Raw genomic sequence first — 25,872 nt, 5'->3', positions numbered from 1 at the left:
TTGCAATTCCCAGCCTTAGATGCTCTCGTTTGGAATAAGGCTTAGAATCCACAGAAGGGCCCACTAAATGCAAACATGTCATCTGTAAGCAGGAACCAGCTTGGCTTCCGGCCAAGACCAACACATTTATAGGCTGACTTGGTGGGATCTGCTTTGGCGAGCGGCCCGGGGGTCCTCGCGGAAAGCCCGGCTGCAGGAACCTGCCGAGACAAAGGCAGCCCAGAGAGGCCCCTTGGAGGGACGCGATCCCGCCCACGCGTCCTGTTCCTCAGGCCCCCACCTCGACCCTTCCTAAATCTAGTTGGCTCGTGCCAGGCACAAACGCGGCCAGACAGGCAGTGCATAATGATGTTAATCTTCATTCTGATTATTTTCATTTCCTCAACACAACCTTCATTTCGCCAATGCTTGGGAGGTGGGGCGTTGGCCAAATCAAATCCGAAATGCCTTTTTTTGTACTTTAGGATCAGCCGCTTTACCTCAATGTTTTCTCTTGTCTGTGGGATAATATATAGTGTATACCTCTCTGTCTGCCCTCTTAAAGGCACTCCAACTCATAAGGAACATGCATGAACACCCGGCCGGGAAAACGGAAACCGAGTTCCTCCTCGGTGGTCGGTTTCGCGCTGCTGGAACAGGCTCTTTCTCCTCCTCGCCGCTCTACCCTAGACATTCCGACCACGCCCGCGCGCACATCACGGGCGGGGTGGTCTGCTGAGGCGGTCACGTCGCATGCGTAGGGAGGCGGGGCCTCGATGTGACGTCACCCAGACCCGCCCCCGCCGCCCAGATATCGCTCGCGCCGCCCGCCATTTTGTCTCCAGTGTCTCGCTTTCAGTCGATCGGCCCGAAGGGAGTGTCTGGCCGTAGGTGTGAGGCAGGGCACAGGGTCTATTGTCTGCGTTTGCCTCCGTATTTTGATCCGAGATCTTCCGGAGCTTTCCCGGGGCAGTCGGCAGAAGCCGCAGCGACCGCCCCTACCCCCTCCCCTCTGTCTCCCGGACCGGGAGGGAACAAGCTCGTGTCACGCCCCTCAGCCCTCGCCGCTCCCTTCTCTATCGTTGCGTCCGCCTCGTAGTCCCGGAATCAGACGGTACCCCATAGATGGCCAGCTTTCCCCCGTGTGTCAACGAGAAAGAGATCGGTGAGGAACGGGAGGGGGTTCCCGAAGGGTTGGTGGGCGAGGGGTGTTGGTGAGCGTGCGGGGCTGAGGAGTGGAAGGATCTCCCCGGAGAAGGTTTGGGAGGAAACTGTAGGAAGCGAGCAAGCGGGGGCCCAGCCCTTGACGAAGCGGGAGGAAACAGCCCCGCGGATGGTGTCTGCTGAGGGGGTAAGAGGGTTCAGGATAGATGGAGCGCGTACCGGGCGCCTGCATGGAGGAGGCTGTGAGCGGGGAGGTTAAGAGTTGAGTGAACCCGAGAGCGAAGTGCCGAGGGTAGGGGGAGAGCCGGTCCCAGCCCTGGATCGGCCTCCCAGTGACTGCGGCAGGGGGCGGGCACTCAGCCTTCCGGACCCCGATTTCCTCGTTTGAGGCCCACGCAGGGCCAGTGTCTTGTGATTCTCTTGGCTCAGCGGCTGGGTCGTCGAGTGGACGCGGACGGGCCTACGCCCAGGGGTTACTGGGCATATCTTAAGGGGTCGATGTTAAGCTTACGATGGGGAAACTAAACTTGTGTTTTGAGACGGCGTCTCATGCACACCAAGCACTCTTTAATGAAGAGGTGCCAACAGCCTGGAAAGCAGTATTTGAAAAAGGCAGCGGGTCAGGGGAGGAGTCTTTCAGAATTATCTTTCATACACATACAGAAGGAGCAGACAGTTGGGTGTAGTGAAAGAAAAGCTAACTCCGGAAAGGCGGTCTAAAAACTGGCTTAGGGGCTAACCTGCCACGTTGAAGACGGGGCAATAAATACTGTAGGTTGTACATCAGTTCAGTGTGGTGCTGCCATAACGGGATATTCACATAGAAAAGAATGAAATGTGACCCCCACCGCCCAGCCTACAAAAATAAATAAATAATACCTATTCAGTGGCCCAATTGAAAGCACCTCACGTTATTTGAATCTCTCATTTAAGTTGAAATACCTGGAATAAGGAGGTGGGAGGGTCCTCTGCTTTAACTGTAAACTTATTTGCTGTGATAATTAAAAAAAAAATTTTTGAGGTGGCCACCGCGTAGAGAACTACGTTTCCCTGCTAAGGAAATGCATGCCTTTCTTAACTACATAGAGGAAATATTTCTAGGGAAGGGGACAGATTTACTTAAGTGTAAACACCCTAATCCTATGTCCGGGTGAATTTTTTATATAGAAACAACTAAGAATTCTGAACTTTTGCTCTTTTAGGAATAAAGTTGAATGGCTGGTTAGAAGGGGACTTTAAACCTGGTTTTAATAATTATTTTAACGATACATGTACAAAGTTCATGTCCAGATTTCAATTGAACTTTATGACAAGCACTGAAAAGTTCCTATTCTCAGTCATGATGTTTTCTTTTGTTTTTCCTCCTACACATTACAGATAAGTGATCTGCCTTTCATTTATCTGTTTTACTTCATTTCAGTGAACCCTTTTGAAAACTTCCAGCCTTCTCTTCAAAGGGATAAATAGAGCTGGCTTCTTAGCCTACTTGCCTAAGATAGAACTGTCCGTTAAGTAGCCTTTTACTTTTAATTTATTTGCATAATTCGTTCTCAGTGTTATTGTCTAGATATGGTATAAAGTAAAAAAATTAATGGCTAAGTGCTAAATATCTAAAAGAACTTTGGCCTTTTCTAAGCTTTTTAAAACTTTCTTTTCCTTCCTTCCTTCCTCCCTCCCTCCCTCCTTCCTTCCTTCCATTTGGATACAAAGTTAAACACTTATTTCTTTGTGCTGTGTTGTATCTCTCAGTAAAGAATTATTTTTTCCTTTTCTTGGGTGAGATTAATTATAGCTGCTTTGTTTCTCAAGTACCTACTGAAAGAGTAGAGGCAGAGTATCCCATGAATGATTAAAGAAGTCTGTCTAGGCGGCGGGAGATTACCGCCTAGAGCTCCTTCACAAGGCGCTCTGCCACAGAGCCTCTGTTTCTGGTTATGAAATTGCAAGGAGGAATGGGAAGAAGGAGCTAAATCTGGTTTTCTTTGTTCAGCAGTGACTCAGATGATGTGTTATTACTGTAGGATATTAATGTAGAGTTGTATCTTATGGCAGATTTCCCGTGGCAGGCAACCTTTACCTTACACAGTCATTATTAAAACATGAATTTCTTAAGATACTGAAGTCTAAAGATACTGACTTTAACAGTTATAGGTATAATGTAACAAAAGTTTGTCTTTTTTTTAAGCACCTTATTATAAATCCTGTGCTAGACTTATTGTACCAGTGAATATTCAAATTAGGTGCTTACAGAAATCATTTGATATGCTTGTTACCAACAGGAAAAGTTCTCAAGACCGTTTTTAAGAAAATACTTGTAACACTGTAACTTCTCATTCATTTGGCAGGTTTTTTAGTGGCCCATTTTTTTAAAATTTCTATATATTCAAGAATAAATTTCATAGTCTGCCATTTGAACTAGAATTTTGGTTGTTAATGTATTACCATTCTTTAAACGAGAAGATTTTTCTGATTGTGGCCAATGTAAAAGAAGAAAAATACAAAATGAGCTTAAAATGCAAACTAATAAAAATGAGTCTGGGAAATTTAGCGTTGCTTGTGCTTGCTAAGGGAAAGCTGAGTCTAGTCTAATTTACCAGATGTTTTTGAAATTGAATGCAAGAGCTGGTCCTCTATTTTTTGAGATAGAGATTATGTCAGTATTCTACTCATTTAGTTTAATCAGGGGCTTTCTCTTTTTAAGATAATACTTATGTTTTGCATCTGAATTTTAAAACTTCTCTTATTTGTGAACTTTGCTTTTTTCCCTCCTAAAACTTAACGGGTTTTAAAGGATAGTTGTAGTTTAATAACAGAACCACTCCCCCCCCACCCCCCACCCCCCACCCCACCCCCCCGTGAAAAAGAAGATGTAGGGCCGGGATTGCAAATTCAGGGTCCAGGCACCTAAGATCATCCTGATGAGATGACCACATTAAACTAGCCTTGGAGGAATATAAGGAAACATGAAGCAGCATGCCTTTTTTAGAAACATTTTTATATTTATAAAAACATTCTGTAGGTTTCTGAGGGTCACCACTTTGTGAATATTGTTTTTGAAAAGGCACAGTGACTGCCAGTGAAGTTAATTTTGTCTTATGCTGTGTTAATATAGGTGGGGGGTTGAAGGAATCTGCTGCTTTGCTTAAACCACACCTAGAGTGTGGTTCACTTCTGGGTCATTAACTTGAGGGCCATTTACTCACTGGAGGTTATCCAGAAAGGTATAATGAAGGTGAAAATGCAGAATGGAGTTGAAACCAGGTAATTTAAGGAATGGTTGAACTGGAGTTATTTAGCCTGGTGAAAAGATTTAGGAGATGATGGTCATGACTCTTCAAAATACGAATATCCTGTTGTGAGAGCTGGGTTAGGCTTATTCTCTTAGGTCAGAACCAGTGAATGGGTCAAGTGGCTGGGAGGAAGATTTTGAGTCATTAAAAGGAAAAATTCTGATAATCTCAGCTGCACCAAAATAAAATTAGATACTCTTATTATGGAAAAATGGGTCTCAGGTGTTTCCCCCATTCCACCCCCTTTTAAACCATTGCTTACTTGTTACTGTATCAAATAATTGGGTGAGGAGCATATTTAAATCACTTAAGAATGAGAGCTTATGCATATGCATTAGTATTCAGTAGGTATTTACTGAGCATCTATCATTTAACAGATGCTATACTAGCAATAAACATAGCCCACAGACTGTAGAAGTATCACGGAACAGTTACATTTTGGGAAATTATGAATATGTTGGCTCTAGCAATAGGAGTAAAAGTGATTTTTATTTGAACTGTAATACATATATTGAAGTTTAGTTGTTGGAAAAGTTTAGGTTTAAAATATTCAAGAATACATTATACACTGTAGAGATGACCAGACAACCAACCATAAAAATAGATAGTGGATAAAGTAAACTATCAAAATTTATAACTAAAAGGGAAGAATAGCAAAATTCAAAATCAAGTATAACCCAAGACAACATTTGTGATACCTTAATAAAGAAGTTCCTTTCCCCAGATTGAGGAAATTTCTAGCTGACTTTGTATGTGTACGTATACAGTAGGAACTTGTTGATTATATTTCTTGTAAATATGGAAGTAAAATTCTTAGACCTCTGATAATATGCCAATTTTATCACAAATGCTAAATCTAACTAATCCTAAATATGAATATATGAAGTCCACTTTTTGTGTTAAGAACCAGAAGAATTCCATTTTGGAGTCAGATTGTGGCCCATTAGGAAAATTCTTAAGGACCAGCATTTGAGAATCACAAATGTAATGTGTTTTAAAGCACTGGTTGGGAAGTTGGACTAGATAATCTTGAAGCCCCTTCTAGCTGTGGGCTTTGAATTTTATCATCTGTGCCTGAAAGAGATAATCTTTATTCATGTTTGAATAGATTACCTTATAGTGCTTTGGGTAATGGTGTAATAATTGTACTTTATGGTAGTTTGTGGTTTTCAAAAGCTAAAAAATGTAATTTGAAATGTATTTTTCTTGTAGAGTAACTTTAATCTCTTGCGTTTTAAAAATGTTAGTAAGTTATGTAAAAGCTAGTAGTATTATAATTGTTAGACCTAATTGTTCATTACATTATTATTTCTTGACCAGTTATTTCTTGAAACTTTCTAAAACAAAAACTCTTACAATGGGAAGTTTTAGGAAAACTACCTTCACCAAAACATGAAGATAGTCATTATCAATAAGGGGTCTTTACACCACATACCCTATCTCCCTTAAGAGGGTGGAAAGCAAAACTCCTGTGCGTAGAAAAGGGAAAAACTCCGTGGAGTTGGGTGAGTCCCACAGTAATATGGAGGCAGTCTCAAATTCATTATTGAGTATATATGATATCCTGCATTTTAATTTTTTTCTTTCAGTGAGAGCACGTACTATAGGAGAACTTTTAGCTCCAGCAGCGCCTTTTGACAAGAAATGTGGTCGTGAAAATTGGACTGTTGCTTTTGCCCCAGATGGTTCATACTTTGCCTGGTCACAAGGACATCGTACAGTAAAGCTTGTTCCGTGGTCCCAGTGCTTAAGGAATTTGTAAGACTCTCTTTTCTTCTTTGTATTTTGTATCTGTTTGTGGACTTTACCATTTTATCTCAGTATAGGGCAAATAAATATTTTGATATTTAAGTTTTTTTTGTGAACTGTATGTAAATATATTTTAATCTTAGACTGAATATACTTATTAGAGAATTCATGTAAAGGCCTATCTGACCTTATATATTATAGAGTATTTTTTCAGATACTTTTCTTTTTGTATGGTGGGAGTCGCATTTCATTGTTTGCCATATGACTATACCGTTAACTGCAGCAGCATTTGTTGAATTTTGGGGGGGAGGGGGGGATAGTGCATGGGCTGGAAATCGAACCCAGTATTCCCTCTTGGCAGGTGAGAATTCTACCACTGAACTACCCTTGCGCGCCAACCCCCACCCCCCCGCCTTACTTTTTGTGTTAAGTTTTTCAGTGCATTAAAAGATTAGTTGTTGACAGTGCAATGGTAGCTCAGTGGCAGAATTCTCACCTCACTTGCCATGCCAGAGACCTGGGTGCAACTCCCTGAGCCTGTTCATGCCAAAAAAAAAAAAAAAAAAAGAATAGTTGTGCCTTGCTAGCACTTATAATGTGCTGTGCCAGGGCAGGTGAACTTTATTATGTGAAGCTTTTTGGATTCACTTTTGGATTTCATAACAGGCTTAACCATTTTATTTGGTAACAGTGGTATATAGATCAGTAATTACTTTTTCATGTACTTATGAACCATCTGATTGGGGTTGAGTTTTAATGTTTGTTGAAAAGTTTTTCTAAAATGTATCGTACTGAAGTTAATCTGTCCCTGCTTTCAGATCTAGAAAGTATAGAAAACACTACCAATTGCTATAGTTTGGATTTATTTTATTTATTTATTTTTTGCATGAGCAGACTCCAGGAATAGAACCTGGGTCTCTGGCTCGGGAGGCGCGAGAATTCTTGCCACTGAGCCACCGTTGCACCACCCTATTTTATGTATTTTAAAGTAATTTTCTGGTATCAGCTTGACAGAATATCTTAAATTATCAGGATTTGTTTGTTTATACTTCTGCTTTTAGTCTAAGTAAAGGAGTCCCAGTTGATACAGTGATCCTGTGAAAAATTCAGGAGCTGTTTCAGTTATAAATTACTTTACTGGATTTATTCTTTGGCAGCCACTTAGATTTCTTTTAATAATTAGATTATTCATTCATGTTCTTGGAGCCCAAATAGAAACTTTGCCCCTTCTCATCAATAGACTTCTTTTGTTATTCAGAATCGCTATCATCATATTGAGGTTATTTTAAAAAGCGTTTGTAATTATTCAGTATCTGCAACAGTCTAGAGTAAATAATAGCTCGATTTCAATCTGACTTTTTTTTCCCTGCAGTCTCTTGCATGGCACCAAGAATGTCACCAATTCGAGCAGTTTAAGATTATCAAGACAAAATAGTGATGATAATCAGAAAAATAAGCCTCGTGAACATACCATTGACTGTGGAGATATTGTCTGGAGTCTTGCTTTTGGGTCATCAGTTCCAGAAAAACAGAGTCGCTGTGTAAATATAGAATGGCATCGATTCAAATTTGGACAAGATCAGCTACTCCTTGCCACTGGATTAAACAATGGCCGTATCAAAATATGGGATGCATATACAGGTATGGGATTCTTTATAAAGTTAAGCTATTTTTTTAATTGTAATAATATAAAATTTTCTATTTTAACCATTTTTAAGTGTACCGTTTGGTGGAATTAATTACTTTTACAATGTTGTACTACTATCACAACCTTCCATTATTAAAACTTTTTTATTACCCAAAACAGAAGCTCTTTAACCATTAAGCAGTGACTTCCCATTTGCCCTTCCCCCATAACTTCTAGTCTTCTTTCTCTTACTCTGAATTTGCTTATTCTAGATATTTCATTAAGTATAATTACATAATATTTATCCTTTTGTATCTGGCTTATTTTACTTAGGATAATGTTTTCAAGGTCCATCCACATTATAGAATTAAGCTATTTTAGTCATAGTAACAAACCTGATCACTTTTATCTTGCAGGGCACTGCTTATAGGGGATGGAATATATGATTTGAGGGTTGTAACTTACTACAAGAATTGGTGCTATGCATATGAAACCAGAAGGAAAGATAGACGATAAAGACTGAAGTGGTATAATTTAGGAATGCCTAGAGTGTACGGTGATAGTGACTAAATGTACAAATTAAAAAATACTTTTACATGAGGAAGAATAAAGGAATGTCGGTATTGCAGGGTGTTGAAAACAGATGGTCATTCACATTTTAAAACTTCAACTTCTGTGTGAGACTAAAGCAGGAAATGTTTATTTGGTGCAAAAGTTATATTGTGACTAGTGCATTTCCTAATTTAACTTATATGGATGGTTTAATTGAACACATAAGTACATGGAGCCTTGAATAGGGCATGAGATTTTGTTGGTTTATCCAGGTTAGTGTGATGCTCTGATAGATTCCAGAGTGATTTGAACAGTGAATAAAAAAGAATTTGCAAAGTTCCCTTGGAGGAATGGGGAGAAAGGGGGAAAAATTCAGCTTCCCCATTTGGAGAATTCCTGATTTTCTTGCAAGCAGTTGGGACAACCAAATCAATAGGCTGAGCCCTCAATCTGGGGTTTGTCCTTATGAAACTTATCCCTGCAAAGACTAGACTAAGCCTATTTAAAATTTAGGCCTGAGTCACCCCCAGTTTTGTTGCTCAGATGTGACATCTTTCTCAGCTGACACGACAAGCGAACTCACTGCCCTCTCACTCTGTGTGTGACATGACTTCCAGGGGTATAAACCTCCCTGACAACATGGGGCAGAAATCCTAGGATGAGCTGGGTCTTGGCATCAAGGGATTGAGAAAACCTTCTCGACCGAAAGTGGGAAGAGAGAAATGAGAAACAATAAAGTGTCAGTGGCTGAGAGATTTCAAACAACGTCGAAAGATTATCCTGGAGGTTATTCTTATACATTATATAGATATCCCCTTTTTAGTTTATGGTGTATTAGAGTGGCTAGAGGGAAGTATGTGAAACTGTAGAGCTGTATTCCAGTAGGCATGTTTCTTGAAGATTGTATAATGATTCAGCTTTTGCAGTGTGACTATGTGATTGTGAAAATCTTGTGTCTGATGCTTTTATCTACAGTATGGTCAGGTGAGTAAAAAATAAAGATAAGAAGTAAACAAATAATAGGAGAAACAAAGGTTAAAATAAAATGAGTAGATGAAATACTAGTGGTCAGTGAGAGGGAGGGGTAAGGGGTATGACATGTATGAGTTCTTTTTTATTTCTTTTGCTGGAGAGATGCAAATGTTCAAAAAAATGATTTTTTTTTAAATGAAATGGCCGTGAATATACAGCTATGTGATTATATTGTGAGCTATTGATTGTAACCATGTCAAGAATGTTTGTATGTTTGTTGTTTTCAATAAAAATATTTTAAAAAGTAATTGGTGCTATGAACGCATCTTTATAATTGATCAGAATAGCATCTTCAGCTCATGATTTTGTTTAAAAATACTGAGCTCATACTGCTTGAACATCGTTAAGCAGATATTACAGTTAGAAGGAGTGTCTAGGGAATGTTTAGTTAATTATCATTTATCAACTAGTGATTTCATTCTCTGACTCAAATAGCAGATGTTTTCTTTTTTATTTTATTTTTTTTGCATGGGCAGGCACTGGGAATCGAACCCAAGTCTCCAGCATGGCAGGTGAGAACTCTACCTGCTGAGCCACCATGGCCCACCCCAGGTGTTTTCTTAAACACTTCATCAATGATGGATAGCCTTGGAGGCTTTAAAGACAAATCTAGTTTCAGCAGTCATCTAACTTTTACAAGATTTTAGTGACAATTTATCTCAGGTTTTAACTAAAGACAGTTTAAAGTTCCTCTAGACTGAGGAATTAAAATTCTTGGCAATTAAAAACAAATGTTATGGGTGCAAGAGTGGTTTAGTGGTAGAATTCTTGTCTGCCATGCAGGAGTCCCAGGTTCAATTCCCAGCCCATGCACTCCCCCCCCCCACACACAAAAATTTAAACAGACGATGCTGTAATAACAGGATGGTCATATGGAAAAAGAATGAAATGTGACTCCCACTATACAGCATACGAAACAAAAATAAACAAAATGTGTTATTTACTACCTAAATCGGTTTCTGACATATAGTATGTCCTCAAAAAATTTGGAGTAAATTAGCATTAAAACCATGTATATCAGAACATAACCAGTGATACCAACATTGAATGGAGATAATGAATCAATAAATTTGAACTATTTCCTGAAGGAAAATTTAAGGTAAACACATAGATTTTCATAGAAAACAAAACGCTTACAGTATTAAGTGAATAAAGTAGTTTGTTTTTCACTGGGATTATGTTCAAGTTTTAGGTTGTTGGGGATAACAATACCTTTTGGGGAATTTGACGGTCCAGTATTATGCGGCCACAGGAATTTAAGCAAAATTTTGATTTTAGAATTAAAAATTGTACTATACAAGAATTTGGAAAATTATAATTTAGGGTTTTTCTTGATATTAAATTAACTCAATCCAGGAATTAGTTTACATTTCAGGAATTCCCTTTTAATTTTCCTAGTAATATTAGGTTTTACTGCCTGGAAAGAACACATTTTAAAACAGTGTAAATAGTGAATCTTAAAGATTGTAGATTTTCTCTTGGTAAACCAAAGAGACACCAAAGAATTTGTATTCATATTTTTTTAAATGATGAACAATGCTATTTTTAAAAAGTAGAGGTTGATAAAAATTAATAACATTGTCTCTTATTTTTTTCCTCTTTGTGTTTAGGAAAACTCCTTCTCAACTTGGTGGATCATACTGAAGTGGTCAGAGATTTAACTTTTGCTCCAGATGGGAGCTTGATTCTAGTGTCAGCTTCAAGAGACAAAACTCTGAGAGTGTGGGACCTGAAAGATGATGGTATGTCTTTTCCTCAGGCTGTGAAAAAGAAAAAATTCTTGATGTTACTGTTAAGAGGTATTGGGATCAATGTGGCATTTGACTTTAAAAGTGGTGCATGATCAAAGTTTCTTTTTTTCTTCTTAGTCCTTTGGTCCCTTTACCTGTGCAGGTCAAACAAAATCATAAATGTGACCCAGAATAGGAGCCAGCAGTTACTCTGAACAATCTGATATGATCCAGAAACTAACCACATAGATCTATATCAAGAATTTTAGGACAAAATTCAGATCACTTTTAGGGTTTTATATAAACTTGTCTGTTAGTTTATTTCCTTTCATTAGGGTGGGTTATTGTGTTAGTCAGGGTTCTCTAGAGAAGCAGAACCAACAGGAGATATCCATAAATAGGAGATTTATAAAGATGTCTCACATGATCGTGAGAATGGAAGAGTCCAGAATCTGCAGGGCGTGCTGTGAAGCTGGCACCTCCAATGAAGGGTCTGGATGAAAAAGAGGAGAGGAGAGAGGTTCACTGGCTGAAGAACCAATGAGAGTCTCTTCTTACTTAAAAGCCTTCAACTGATTGGATTATATCATTGTAGGAGGCATGCCTTAGTTGATCACAGATATAATCAGCCATAGATGCCATCAACAGACTGATTCAGTAGACCAGTCTTCAGGTTTAGCAACCAGCCACAAAATAACCTTGAACAAACTGGGCATAATCACTTGGCCAAGTTGACAACAGAACCAAACCATTCCAGTTATTAACTCTGCATTTCCTTAATGAAAATTTAGGTAAAACATGAAGTAGCAAAGTAATCTAATAAAGTTTCATTAAAACTTGAATTACATACTACAATTTATATAACATGTAACTACTAATAAGCAATAAGTTGGATAAGTTAAGTAAGAAATTTTTATAAAAAATAAAACATTCACCTTTCAAATATAATAGAAATGTATGTTGGTGACAAATACTGAGATTTCCTGAAACCTTGATATTTGTGATACTTATAAAGCTTTGGGGGAGGCTACCTTATTTCTAAGGACCAGAGATGAACATTTTTTCCCCCTTCTTAGCCAGTAATAAAAGAGTTTACATTCTTAACTAAAGCCTTTTGTTTTAACTCTGATCTGCTAGTACTCCTAACAGGCTCACCTTGGAGATTCGTAGGCTTTCTCAGAGGTAATATAGTTTAAAGTGAATGTAGTAGAAAACAAAACCCTCGAATTTGGAGAAGTTGTTCTAGCTGATGTGTATAACTGTTGTCCGAGAAAGTAATCTGCTAACAATTCCAAACCATGAGGTACCTCCTCTGCATTTTATCAATTCTCAGCTCAGCTGTTGCTCAATTTATAAGGGCAGAAGAGATCGTAATAATTTTATAATTAATTTTTTATTTTCTTTTGCATACTAAACGGTACTTGCTTATCTCAACATAGTCTCGGTTGTGTGCATATGTTTAAGAATGTAGGCTTACTAAAATGTAAGCTCCAAGCAAGTAGAGACTTGGTTTTATTCACAGCTCTATCCTTAATGCCTGGAACAGTGCCTGGCATGTAGTGTAGGCATTCAGTAGGTATCTGTAAAGTTAAGAGTTAAATTTTGTAATGTATGCTGTGGGTATAATACATACAGGCTTTGGAGTACAGTATAAGTTATCAAAATGAAAGAATGAAAAGCCATTTGAAGATGTTTACAAAGTCTCTTAACCTTGCTGTGTACCAGTTTGTTCATTTGTAGAATAAGCAAGTTGAATTAAAATAATTGTGTCTTTTGTAAATGAAGGTACAGCAGATGTTTTCTTAAAGAGCCATATGGTAAATATTTTGGGCCTATGGACCATGCAGTCTTTGTTGTAGTTATCCAGTCTGCCATTGTAGTGCAATAGTAGCCATTGATAAAACATAAAGGGTGGGCATGATGATGTGCCAGTAAAACTGTTTATAAAAATAATTGGCTGGTGTAACTTGCCAACTCCTGCTCTAGATAACTCATGTCACAGTTTGTGATTCTATCATTTATTGCCATTTCAAATGCTACTCATTTGAAAAGGATTCTAGTATTAACACAGATATTTCTGTTTGTTCAGGAAACATGATGAAAATACTGAGGGGGCATCAGAACTGGGTGTACAGCTGTGCATTCTCTCCTGACTCTTCTGTGCTGTGTTCAGTTGGAGCCAGTAAAGCAGTATGTGTCTAAGTTCTTGTACATTCATTGTTCATTGGATTATAATGTGTACATAATCATTTTAAATATAAGTAACCTATTAAGTCTGTGCTCGGTGTCATGAATATCTTCCAAGTGTTATTTGATGATGGGGGGAGATTTGCATGAAGGAAATTAAGTAAATACAGTTATTGATAGTGAAATGAGAAGTTGGATTGCTTTTAGTTAGAGATAATATAAGATGCAGAGTATGTCGAATTTTGGGAAATCTAGGAAAGTTTATGTGCTGTAGAAGAGATCTAGTTCAAATGTTAAGAAATTCCCTTGCTAATTATTTTCTTCTCTGTTATTCTGGGGTTTTTTTTTTGGGGGGGGGGGGGGGGTCCAGTTTGCTGTTTTTAAAATTTTGAGTCCCGGCTGGTCCTGGACATTTAACTAAAAATAACTTAAAAACCTAATAATAAATATAGCGCTCGTATATGTTGTAGAGTGAGTTATAGATGAAATCTGATCTTGTCTATTTTACATAGCATACCTATAGGTAGTTTAAGTAATTAAGAGGGGTATGCTTACTGGTAAATTCTTGTGGTTGTCTTTAGCCTTTGAGTTAGCATAAAGAAATTTATTAGCTTCATATATTTATGAAAATGGTTAAAGTCCAAATATGTATGAAAATCACAGTACACTTTTAAGTTAATGGGGGTTGGGAGGCTGGTTAATAAAGTGCATTTTATTTAGCCAAGGAAATATGTTAAAATGATAGTTGCAAATGTGGGAAGTTTATAACAAAATACTCTTTAATTCTTTAAAATCATAGGAAGAACAAAGCTAGATGTTGACATTGCTATTTTAGGCTGTGTGTTTTCCATATGCTTCTTGCTTTCCCTGTCACAGGTGGTGGCAGCAATATTGGTGTGATTGAGGTTATGCTGGCACCACTCACACACAAGCGCACAATGGTGTTAGCTGGGCAGAAAGAGTGGCATCTCTGGCTACCGGGCTGGGGGCGACCTTTACCATAGGATGAAGTAACCTTGCATTCGGCTGCAAGGTGTACTGTACGTACACAGGTGCTGGTCGATGTCCACTTTCTGCTTTTCTTTCTTTCTTTTTTTCTTTTTTAAAGTAATTTCCCCCACCGCAGTGAAGCCCACTGACTCCACCAAGTAAATTGATCTTCCAGTTTGATGGAATTGGGAGTCTGACAAGTGAAACCAATTTAGTATAAAGTAATTGGCTTTCAAATGGTTTCTCGGTGCTATTTTTTGGAATACTTTGAGATGCTAGAGATATCTTAAATCTTTTCCAAATTAAAATTTATGCTTAATTTCCTTTGAAAATAATATCTTGTATCTGTGCAGAAAAAAAGTAGCAAAAAGGATTGTTTACTCCAAGATGAGGAGGGATTGTCTTATTAGGCTTGTTATAAACCTCCAAGTTCACATGTAAGATAACAGACTGAAGTATACATTAGAATCCTATTTAGACCTATTCTGCACAGTCTAACTACTGTTCTTTAGACTCTAAAACTACATGTAAACTTGTACTTAAGTAATTTAAATATTTTGTACTTAAAGTGACTGATTGTGTTCAGTTTGGGTAAAATAGATTGGTAAATCTTAATTCACAGAAATGTTGTAATTGTTTTCATAAAATAGCATTTTCATTTTGTAATGTGGTTTAACATCCTTATTGTTTGCCAAAGAAATTTCATTTGGCTGTGAATATTCTCTTTGCTTGCAGTATCTGTTTCTCTTCCTAGGCTCACGTTGGTGATCCAAGCCTATTGTAAACAAGTGATTATCTCAAAGGGAGATGCCAATGGAGTAACAATTTGTTAACCTTACATTTTCTGTCTGTATATTTTTTTAAAATTTGGTAGTTTCTGGAAAAAGAAAAAGAAGGGGGTTTGTAGTACTTAACCCTATTTGTTTCTGTATATTTTAGTTAGCTTTTGGAATAAATGGATTTCAGTATAACTTTGTGATTAAATTGTATTGCCTTTATTTTATGTTTAGGCTTATTTTAAATTAACATTTAACAGAAACATTTGAAATAGAATTTGCATGTCTGCGTTAATTAACTTAAAGACTGATTTTAACTATGACACTGAGCATATTCTTTTAATTACTCATAATTTATAATGTTTAACTTAATATTATCATAATTAAATTTAGCAGTTTTAGTATAAGATGTTCCATTTTTTCCTCTGTGTGTCTGAATGAAACTATAACGTTTGCCTTTTTATTGCAGATTTTCCTTTGGAATATGGATAAATATACCATGATACGAAAATTAGAAGGACATCACCATGATGTTGTAGCTTGTGACTTTTCTCCTGATGGAGCATTACTGGCTACTGCATCTTATGATACTCGAGTGTACATCTGGGATCCACATACTGGAGATATTCTAATGGAATTTGGGTGAGTATAGCATAAATTATTTTAGGCTATAGTTTATTTCTGGCTATCAGTGTTGTTTGTAAAAAGTTACGTGGTGACTTCCAGGGATGAGCTTGGCTCTGGCACCGTGAGATCGACAATGCTTTCCTGACCAAAAGGGGAGAAAGAAATGTAACAAAAAAGATATCAGTGGCTAAGAGAGTTCAGACAGAGTTGAGAGGCTATGCTTATTCAAGCTTTAGCTAGATATTGCTAATTACTATGGTTTGTCAACCCCCAACCAACATCATTCCTGTTAACCTTAAAGAACACCCATGGCTCTGTCCAAGATCCTGCAAAAGTTGCACCACTTTTACTTTTCATAAACCTGAAACCTTCAGATGGCTCCTAGGACAGAAAAGTCTTGAAACCTAGAAGTGCCATTATCTCTAAGAACATCAGCCAGTTCCATTCTACAATTCCATATTGTCAACACCCTTTTTCAACATGAAAAAAGTTAGAATGGGCATGACCCAAATATCCGTAAACATTGGGAGAAGGATCAAAGGAGAAGGAGGAATTGTAACAGAAGTCAAGATATAACAAATGAATGTGACTACTGAATCATTATACTGGTATTTCTTTTTTGTCTCTAGTGTTTGAGAGCAGCTAGAAGGGAAAACTTGAAATTGTGGAACTGTAACCCATACCAAACTTTGAAATCTGTTCTATAAAGTACTTGTTAAAATATACTTTGAAATGTATTGGGGTTTTTTTTTTGTATATGTGTTTATTTCACAATTTAAAAATGTACAAAGAAAGTTACGTGAGTGATTAGAATTGCTAACATGAAACCTGAAGTTGCATTCTATCGTAATTTTAAAATTTCATATTTAAGCCCTTAATAATGCAATCATAGTTAAAAATTCTCAGTTTGGTTCTCTTGATAAAGGTCTAACAGTACCTGACTGTAAAAGGGGCAATTATATTTAATATTTGGGAGATCTGAGTATTTTTATATTGGAGAAAATAGCTAAAACCAAAGTTGATCATAGTCTTAGCGTTTTAAGCCATGTTGTAATGTTGGAATAAGAGATTAGTAATTATTTGTACGTCCCTTTTGTATATATATCACCTTTACTCATTCTTCTCAGGTGTGTTTGTTAAGGCAACTTTAAACCTTATTCAAAGACAAATGTACTTTGTACGTGGATAATTTTGTTCTTTGAAGTGATTCTGATGTCCACCTAAAATATGCATTTGCCCTTAGGCACCTATTTCCCCCACCTACTCCAATATTTGCTGGAGGAGCAAATGACCGATGGGTACGATCTGTATCTTTTAGTCATGATGGACTGCACGTTGCAAGCTTTGCTGATGATAAGTGAGTGTGTGAATTATATTTTGATCTATTTATTATCTATATTTAAGGATTTTCTTTGATCGTTCTACATAATGAAAACACTGCCAAGTCTTAAAAAATGCCTCTCTGCAATTTATATTTTAATGTTTCATTCTCTAGGACTTAGGAGATGTTGGTATGTCTTAAAGAATATTAGCCTGAATAGTATCTATGTAAACTAAAGATAACGCATGCCTTTCCCTGTGTTCCTTATGTGTTAATTAGTTTTGGTGAACTTGGGTAGATTTATTTTTTGTTTTTAATGGCTTAAACCAGCATTTTAAAACTTGTTAATTGAAGTAACATATATACCACCCCAAATGTCCCAATTTAACCACTTCCAACTGTACAATTTAGTGATATTAATTACATTTACAGTCTTGTGCTACACCACTAACATCCATTGCTCCAACTTTTTCATCACCTCAGATAGAAACTGCATTCGTTAAGTAATAACACTCCCTCACCCCATAACCTGTTATCTGCTATCTTTCTGAAATTTGCTTCTTCACGGTATTTCATATTAGCAAGATCCTATAGTATTTGTCCTTTTGTGTTTGGCTTCTTTCACTCAGCATGTTTTCAAGGTTTATCCGTGTCATAGCATTTATCAGAACCTTATTCCTTTTTCCTGCTGAATAATATTCCATTGTGTATATATACCACATTTTTTTCTGTCTGTTCATCTGTTGATGGATTCTTGGATTGTTTCCACCTTTTGGCTGTTGTACTGCTCTACACAATGGTGTATCTGTTCTAGTCCCTGTTTTCAGGTATATACCAAGAAGTGGGAATCCCATGTATGGTAATTCTATGTGCAACTTTCTGAAGAACTACCAAACTGATTTCTCCAGTGGCTGTACCATTTTACAGGGCCACCAGTAATGCCTAAAGGTTCCATTTTCTCCACATCCTCACCAATATTTGTTATTTTCTGATTTTTTTTTTATGTAATAGCCTCCTAGTGAGTGTGAAATGGTATGTCATTGTGGTTTTGTGTTCCATTTCCTTCATAAACAGTGCTGTTGAGCATCTTTTTTGTATTCTTTTTTGCATTTTATATCTTCTTTGAAGAAAGGTCTGTTCAAGTCCTTTGCCCATTTTTAAGTTGGGTTGTTTGTGTTTTTTTCCCCTTTTGTGGGGTGCATGGTCCAGGAATCGAACCTGGGTCTCCCACGTGGAAGGCGAGCATTCTACCACTGAATCACCCATGCACCTGAGGTGTTTGTCTTTTTGTGGTTGCATTGTAAAAGTTCTGTTCTATTTTTGGTTTCTTTTTTTTTTTTTTTATTAATTAAAAAAATTAACAAAACAATTAGAAATCATTCCAATCTACATGTACAATCAGTAATTCTTAATAACATCACATGGTTGCATATTAATCATTTCTTAGTACATTTGCATCGATTTAGAAAAAGAAATAAAAAGACAACAGAATAAGAATTAAAACAATAATAGAAAGAAAAAAAACCAAAAAACCTATACCTCACATGCAGCTTCATTCAGTGTTTTAACATAATTGCATTTCAATTGGGTAGTATTGTGCTGTCCATTTCTGAGTTTTTATATCCAGTCCCGTTGTACAGTCTGAATCCCTTCAGCTCCAATTACCCGTTCTCTTTTTTTTTTTAATTGAAAAAAAGAAATTAACCCAACATTTAGAGATCATACCATTCTACATATGCAATCAGTAATTCTTAACATCATCACATAGATGCATGATCATCATTTCTTAGTACATTTGCATTGGTTTAGAAGAACTAGCAACATAACCGAAAAAGATATAGAATGTTAATATAGAGAAAAAAATAAAAGTAATAATAGTAAAATCAAAACAAAACAAAACAAAAACCTATAGCTCAGATGCAGCTTCATTCAGTGTTTTAACCTGATTACTTTACAATTAGGTATTATTGTGCTGTCCATTTTTGAGTTTTTGTATCTAGTCCTGTTACACCGTCTGTATCCCTTCAACTCCAATTGGCCATTATCTTACCCTGTTTCTACCTCCTGCTGGACTCTGTTATCAAGGACATATTCCAAATTTATTCTCGAATGTCTGTTCACATCAGTGGGACCATACAGTATTTGTCCTTTAGTTTTTGGCTAGACTCACTCAGCATAATGTTCTCTAGGTCCATCCATGTTATTACATGCTTCATAAGTTTATCCTGTCTTAAAGCTGCATAGTATTCCATCGTATGTATATACCACAGTTTGTTTAGCCACTCTTCTGTTGATGGAGATTTCGGCTGTTTCCATCTCTTTGCAATTGTAAATAACGCTGTTATAAACATTGGTGTGCAAATGTCCGTTTGTGTCTTTGCCCTTAAGTCCTTTGAGTATATTCCCAGCAATGGTATTGCTGGGTCGTATGGCAATTCTATATTCAGCTTTTTGAGGAACCGCCAAACTGCCTTCCACAGTGGTTGCACCATTTGACATTCCCACCAACAGTGGATAAGTGTGCCTCTTTCTCCGCATCCTCTCCAGCACTTGTCATTTTCTGTTCTGTTGATAATGGCCCTTCTGGTGGGTGTGAGATGATATCTCATTGTGGTTTTGATTTGTGGTTTCTTTTTTTGTAATATCTTTGCCTGGTTTTGGTATGAGGGTGATGTTGGCTTCATAGAATGAATTAGGCAGTTTTCCCTCCACTTCGATTTTTTTGAAGAGTTTGAGGAGAATTGGTACTAATTCTTTCTGGAACGTTTGGTAGAATTCACATGTGAAGCCATCTGGTCCTGGACTTTTCTTTTTAGGAAGCTTTTGAATGACTAATTCAATTTCTTTACTTGTGATTGGTTTGTTGAGGTCATCTATGTCTTCTTGAGTCAAAGTTGGTTGTTCATGTCTTTCCAGGAACCCGTCCATTTCATCTAAATTGTTGTATTTATTAGCGTAAAGTTGTTCATAGTATCCTGTTATTACCTCCTTTATTTCTGTGAGGTCAGTAGTTATGTCTCCTCTTCCATTTCTGATCTTATTTATTTGCATCCTCTCTCTTCTTCTTTTTGTCAATCTTGATAAGGGCCCATCAATCTTATTGATTTTCTCATAGAACCAACTTCTGGTCTTATTGATTTTCTCTACTGTTTTCATATTTTCAATTTCATTTATTTCTGCTCTGATCTTTGTTATTTCTTTCCTTTTGCTTGCTTTGGGATTAGTTTGCTGTTCTTTCTCCAGTTCTTCCAAGTGAACAGTTAATTCCTGCATTTTTGCCTTTTCTTCTTTTCTGATATAGGCATTTAGGGCAATAAATTTTCCTCTTAGCACTGCCTTTGCTGCATCCCATAAGTTTTGATATGTTGTGTTTTCATTTTCATTTGCCTCGAGGTATTTACTAATTTCTCTTGCAATTTCTTCTTTGACCCACTCGTTGTTTAAGAGTGTGTTGTTGAGCCTCCAGGTATTTGTGAATTTTCTGGTATTCCGCCTATTATTGATTTCCAACTTCATTCCTTTATGATCCGAGAAAGTGTTGTGTATGATTTCAATCTTTTTAAATTTGTTAAGACTTGCTTTGTGACCCAGCATATGGTCTATCTTTGAGAATGATCCATGAGCACTTGAGAAAAAGGTGTATCCTGCTGTTGTGGGATTTAATGTCCTATAAATGTCTGTTAAGTCTAGCTCCTTTATAGTAATATTCAGATTCTCTATTTCTTTATTGATCCTCTGTCTAGATGTTCTGTCCATTGATGAGAGTGGGGAATTGAAGTCTCCAACTATTATGGTATTTGTGTCTATTTCCCTTTTCAGTGTTTGCAGTGTATTCCTCACGTATTTTGGGGCATTCTGGTTCGGTGCGTAAATATTTATGATTGTTATGTCTTCTTGTTTAATTGTTCCTTTTATTAGTATATAGTGTCCTTCTTTGTCTCTTTTAACTGTTTTGCATTTGAAGTCTAACTTGTTGGATATTAGTATAGCCACTCCTGCTATTTTCTGGTTGTTATTTGCATGAAATATCTTTTCCCAACCTTTCACTTTCAACCTATGTTTATCTTTGGGTCTAAGATGTGTTTCCTGTAGACAGCATATAGAAGGATCCTGTTTTTTAATCCATTCTGCCGTTCTGTGTCTTTTGATTGGGGAATTCAGTCCATTAACATTTAGTGTTATTACTGTTTGGATAATATTTTCCTCTGCCATTTTGCCTTTTGTATTATATATATCATATCTGACTTTTCTTCTTTCTACACTCTTCTCCATACCTCTCTCTTCTGTCTTTTCGGTTCTGACTCTAGTGCTCCCTTTAGTATTTCTTGCAGAGCTGGTCTCTTGGTCACAAATTCTCTCAGTGACTTTTTGTCTGAGAATGTTTTAATTTCTCCCTCATTTTTGAAGGACAATTTTGCTGGATATAGGAGTCTTGGTTGGCAGTTTTTCTCTTTTAGTAATTTAAATATATCATCCCACTGTCTTCTAGCCTCCATGGTTTCTGCTGAGAAATCTACACATAGTCTTATTGGGTTTCCCTTGTATGTGATGGATTGTTTTTCTCTTGCTGCTTTCAAGATCCTCTCTTTCTCTTTGACCTCTGACATTCTAACTAGTAAGTGTCTTGGAGAATGCCTATTTGGGTCTAATCTCTTTGGGGTGCGCTTCACTTCTTGGATCTGTAATTTTAGGTCTTTCATAAGAGTTGGGAAATTTTCAGTGAAAATTTCTTCCATTAGTTTTTCTCCTCCTTTTCCCTTCTCTTCTCCTTCTGGGACACCCACAACACGTATATTTGTGCGCTTCATATTGTCCTTGAGTTCCCTGATCCCCTGTTCAAATTTTTCCATTCTTTTCCCAATAGTTTCTGTTTGTTTTTGGAATTCAGATGTTCCATCCTCCAAATCACTAATTCTATCTTCTGTCTCTTTGAATCTATCATTGTAGGTATCCATTGTTTTTTCTATCTTTTCTACTTTGTCCTTCACTTCCATAAGTTCTGTGATTTGTTTTTTCAGTTTTTCTATTTCTTCTTTATGTTCAGCCCATGTCTTCTTCATGTCCTCCCTCAATTTATCGATTTTGTTTTTGAAGAGGTTTTCCATTTCTGTTCGTATATTCAGCATTAGTTGTCTCAGCTCCTGTATCTCATTTGAACTATTGGTTTGTTCCTTTGACTGGGCCATATTTTCGATTATTTGAGCGTGATCCGTTATCTTCTGTTGGCGTCTGCGCATTTAGACAGATTTCCCTGGGTATTGGATCCAAAAGTTTGGAAGATTTTTCTGTGAAATCTCTGGGTTCTGTTTTTCTTATCCTGCCCAGTAGGTGGCGCTCGTGGCACACGTTTGTCTGCGCGTCCCACCAGTAAAAGGTGCTGTGGGACCTTTAACTTTGGAAAACTCTCACCGTCCAGGAGGTTCGCTAGCCGAAGCAGCTTGAGCCGGCCCGGGGTCCGAACGCAGGGAGGGTTGCTGGCCGCCGCCGCCGGGGAAAGAGCCCGTCCGAATTTCCTAGTCGGCCCGGGGCGACAAGCGTGGAGGGAGGGCGGCAGCGGCCCACCCGGGAGAGTGCACGTTCCCGGGGAGTCACGGGTTTGGAAGGGGCCTCCCCCACCCGTCACCGTTCTCCGCGGCCTGGGGATTTCCGATCCAATTCTCTCAGTTGGTCCGGGGGCCGCACGTAGTATGGGCGCCAGCCGCCGCGGTTTCAGGGAACCGCCTCTCCAATTCTCCCAGCCGGCCCAGGAAGGGGGAAGGGAGTGACTCCGGCCGCTTGCCGCCCCGCCCGGTGAGGCCCGCGCGCCTCGGTGATCTCACCCGAGCTGCTTCTCTCAGCCAGCCAGCCGTTCCAGGATGGGGTACGCTGTCTTTTTTATCTCTGTTGTGGCTTTGGGCGCTTTCTGTATCGTTTCTACTCCCCTAGTAGCTGTCCTGGGGAAGAAACTAAGATCCGCGCGTCTTACTAAGCCGCCATCTTCTCCGGAAGTCCTATTTTTGGTTTCTTGATATAGTGTCCTTTGATGAACAAAAATCTTTAATTTTTGATGAAGTCTGCTTTTTTGTTTCTTTTGTTGTTCATGCTTTTGGTGTCATATCTAAGTAATCCCTGCTAAGTTCGAGGTTATGAAGATTTCCCCATTTTCTTCTAAGTTTTATGGGTTTAGCTAGCTCCTATTTATGTCCTTAATCCATTTAGAGTTAACTTTTCTACATGATGTGAGGTAGGGGTCCATCTTTCTTTTATAAGTGGTTATCCAGTTTTCCTAGCACCATTTGTTGAAAAGATTGTTCTTTCCCCTATTATTGTACTTGACCTTTGGGTAGATTTTTAGTTAGCTTTTAGTCCAGCTCACAGAGATTTTTTTCCAGCAATATCTTAATAAAGATTGAAGCCGAAGGAAATAGTCAAAGTGAAATAAATAGTAAAAGCAATAATTTGTATCTGAGATTGAGACAAGATGAAATGTCATATGAGTGAGGTGTGCTCTGAATATTGATGTGAAGCAGAAACTATTTGTAGCCATTCCATTTCCTCAGGCTTTTATTATATACAGCATGCATGGATATAGGATTAAGCAGCTTGGTAACATCAATTCAGAAAGCAACTCTTTATCAGTCTTTCTAGAATGTTAACTAATGTAGAGGGAGAGTTCTTTTTTAACTTGCCAGCTACAAGCCCATCAGATAATTATGAGCATCAATTCTTTATGGTTTTTCCTACCTACACACAGTCTACCTAGGTGAAAAGACTTTGTTGTCTTAGAGAGTGAAATAGATCAAATGCTGGTTGTGCTAAGTATAAAAATAAGGAGAATGCTTCTGGTTATGAACATTGTAGACCTGAGAAGGAAAAGGAAGGCAGCCAATCATCAGCTCATTGTAGTGAGTTGATCCAAATTAATAACTGGTGGATACACCACAAAATATTTTGAAAGGCAAGTCACAGTAATTGCCTTCTGCAGTGATTTTTGAGTGTTTGTGTGTACATTTTCTGTTTCAGAACACAATTACATTTCTTTCTGAATTTCAAAGGTTGTATTTGCCTTAAATTTCCTATTAGATACTCACTGGACAATTTCCTTTACAGAATGGTGAGGTTCTGGAGAATTGATGAGACTTATCCAGTACAAATCGCACCTTTGAACAATGGTCTTTGCTGTACCTTTTCTACTGATGGCAGTGTTTTAGCTGCTGGGTAAATACGTTTTTCTGTTTTCTTTACAAAGCAATATGAAGTGGATTTTAGTCAAAGCAGCCAGTATTTTATTAGTAAGTCATTGTTTTGGTCTCCTTAATTAGGTTTCATTGTGTAATTCATGAATTAATACAGAGCCTTGGATGTTAATTGTTTGAGCAGTAGAGATGTTGAAATACATGTACTTGGGTGACTGAAATTGTGGTTTTTGTTTCCGTTTAGGACACATGATGGAAGTGTTTATTTTTGGGCCACTCCAAGGCAAGTTCCTAGCCTTCAACATTTGTGTCGCATGTCAGTCCGGAGAGTGATGCCCACCCAAGAAGTCCAGAAGCTGCCAGTTCCTTCCAAAGTTTTGGAGTATCTCTCTTATCGTTTTTAGAAGACTACCCTCCCTAGACATAGGGAAAGACGGAATACACTTTACAAAAACCTCAAGCTTTACTGACTTTGAGTATCTGTTTATAAAAGGTTTAGAAGATTTATTTAATTTGATACATTCTTGTACTGCATTTTGATCAGTTGGGTTTTTAAAATATTATTTATAGACTATAGGAGAAATATTTCTGAAGATATCAAATGTAAATTTTTTTAAGATCTAACTGTGAAAACATACATACTGTATATATTTAGATAGAAGCTGCTATTTGTTGAACGGACCCTTTTGCTTTTCTAATTTTTAGTGTCTGACGTGTATATATTGCTTCAGGAGAGCTGCAGATATGTATCTTTGCTGTAAAGTGGAAGGAGTTTTTATATTCTGGGATTCTGAGTTAGATGGTAAATATTGACTTAAGAAATCTGAATTGCTTCATACAAAATGTGTATTTGTTTGGGGGATCAGACAACTCATCTGCAAGTAAGACACCGTTTTTGTCTAGGGAAAGGATTTTGTTTTCTTAAGAGTGGCATCTGAGAGGGAGAGTTTGAATATCATTATTAAATTTAGAACAGAGCCAGGATATAACTAGTAAATAGAGTTTATGCATTTTTGTCTAAATACTGCTGTGGGCCTTAATTTTAGAAAGCAGCTTGCTACTTTTTAACCCTTATGATAGAAAGTATTATACATTTTAGTTGATTTGAAAAGTCCATCTACTGTATTATTGCTAAATATTATGTTTGTACTAAGGGACAATTATTTTTTAAGACAGTGGAGTTTTTTTTTTACATGTATTTTATGTTTCTGCAGGGGATAATATTGGTGACTTACCAAAGAGAAGCAATACAGTATATCTGCTTTTGCCTTCTGTTATTTTTCTCACCTGCAGATATTAAGAATGTATACATTATGTAAAATGCTTGATTATATATTTTTGTTGACTTTTTAAATTAAAGACTTGTAAAAAAAATGCTGTCTGTTGAGAATGTTTCATGAATATGTTGGAAGATTTAATGCTTTTTGTCTGTCCCTGTTGTACAATTGATAGAGCCCCATAAGCAAATTAAGAAGGATATTGAAGAATTAGTGCAAGAACGGGGCACTGTTTTAGAGTTAATTCAGTGCTTCACAAATGTAACAGCCTTTATTGTGGGAGAGCTGTTGCATTAATGATAATTTTAAAAGCCACAGGAAAGCTCAAGAACAATGAAAAATAATGGCTGAGCAAAAGAAAAATATAATCTTTGGGGGGAACTAACAGATTTATGG

At 37.4% G+C, this 25,872-nt stretch overlaps 1 protein-coding gene across 1 annotated transcript; it reads left to right on the top strand.

The window, feature by feature from the left end:
* Nucleotides 1–783: 783 nt before the first annotated feature.
* Nucleotides 784–25,560, top strand: WSB1 (WD repeat and SOCS box containing 1). Its single transcript, XM_077165249.1, has 9 exons — nt 784–1,144; nt 6,023–6,191; nt 7,555–7,823; nt 11,004–11,135; nt 13,213–13,313; nt 15,546–15,718; nt 16,947–17,060; nt 24,114–24,221; nt 24,444–25,560. The coding sequence occupies exons 1-9, from the start codon at nt 1,105–1,107 to the stop codon at nt 24,601–24,603; spliced, it is 1,266 nt and encodes a 421-aa protein (XP_077021364.1). The 5' UTR covers nt 784–1,104; the 3' UTR covers nt 24,604–25,560.
* Nucleotides 25,561–25,872: the final 312 nt, after the last annotated feature.

This window comes from Tamandua tetradactyla, chromosome 6 (assembly GCF_023851605.1).
Source record: "Tamandua tetradactyla isolate mTamTet1 chromosome 6, mTamTet1.pri, whole genome shotgun sequence".
Taxonomy (NCBI): Eukaryota; Metazoa; Chordata; class Mammalia; order Pilosa; family Myrmecophagidae; genus Tamandua; species Tamandua tetradactyla.
This window is presented reverse-complemented; position numbering and strand designations above follow the sequence as displayed.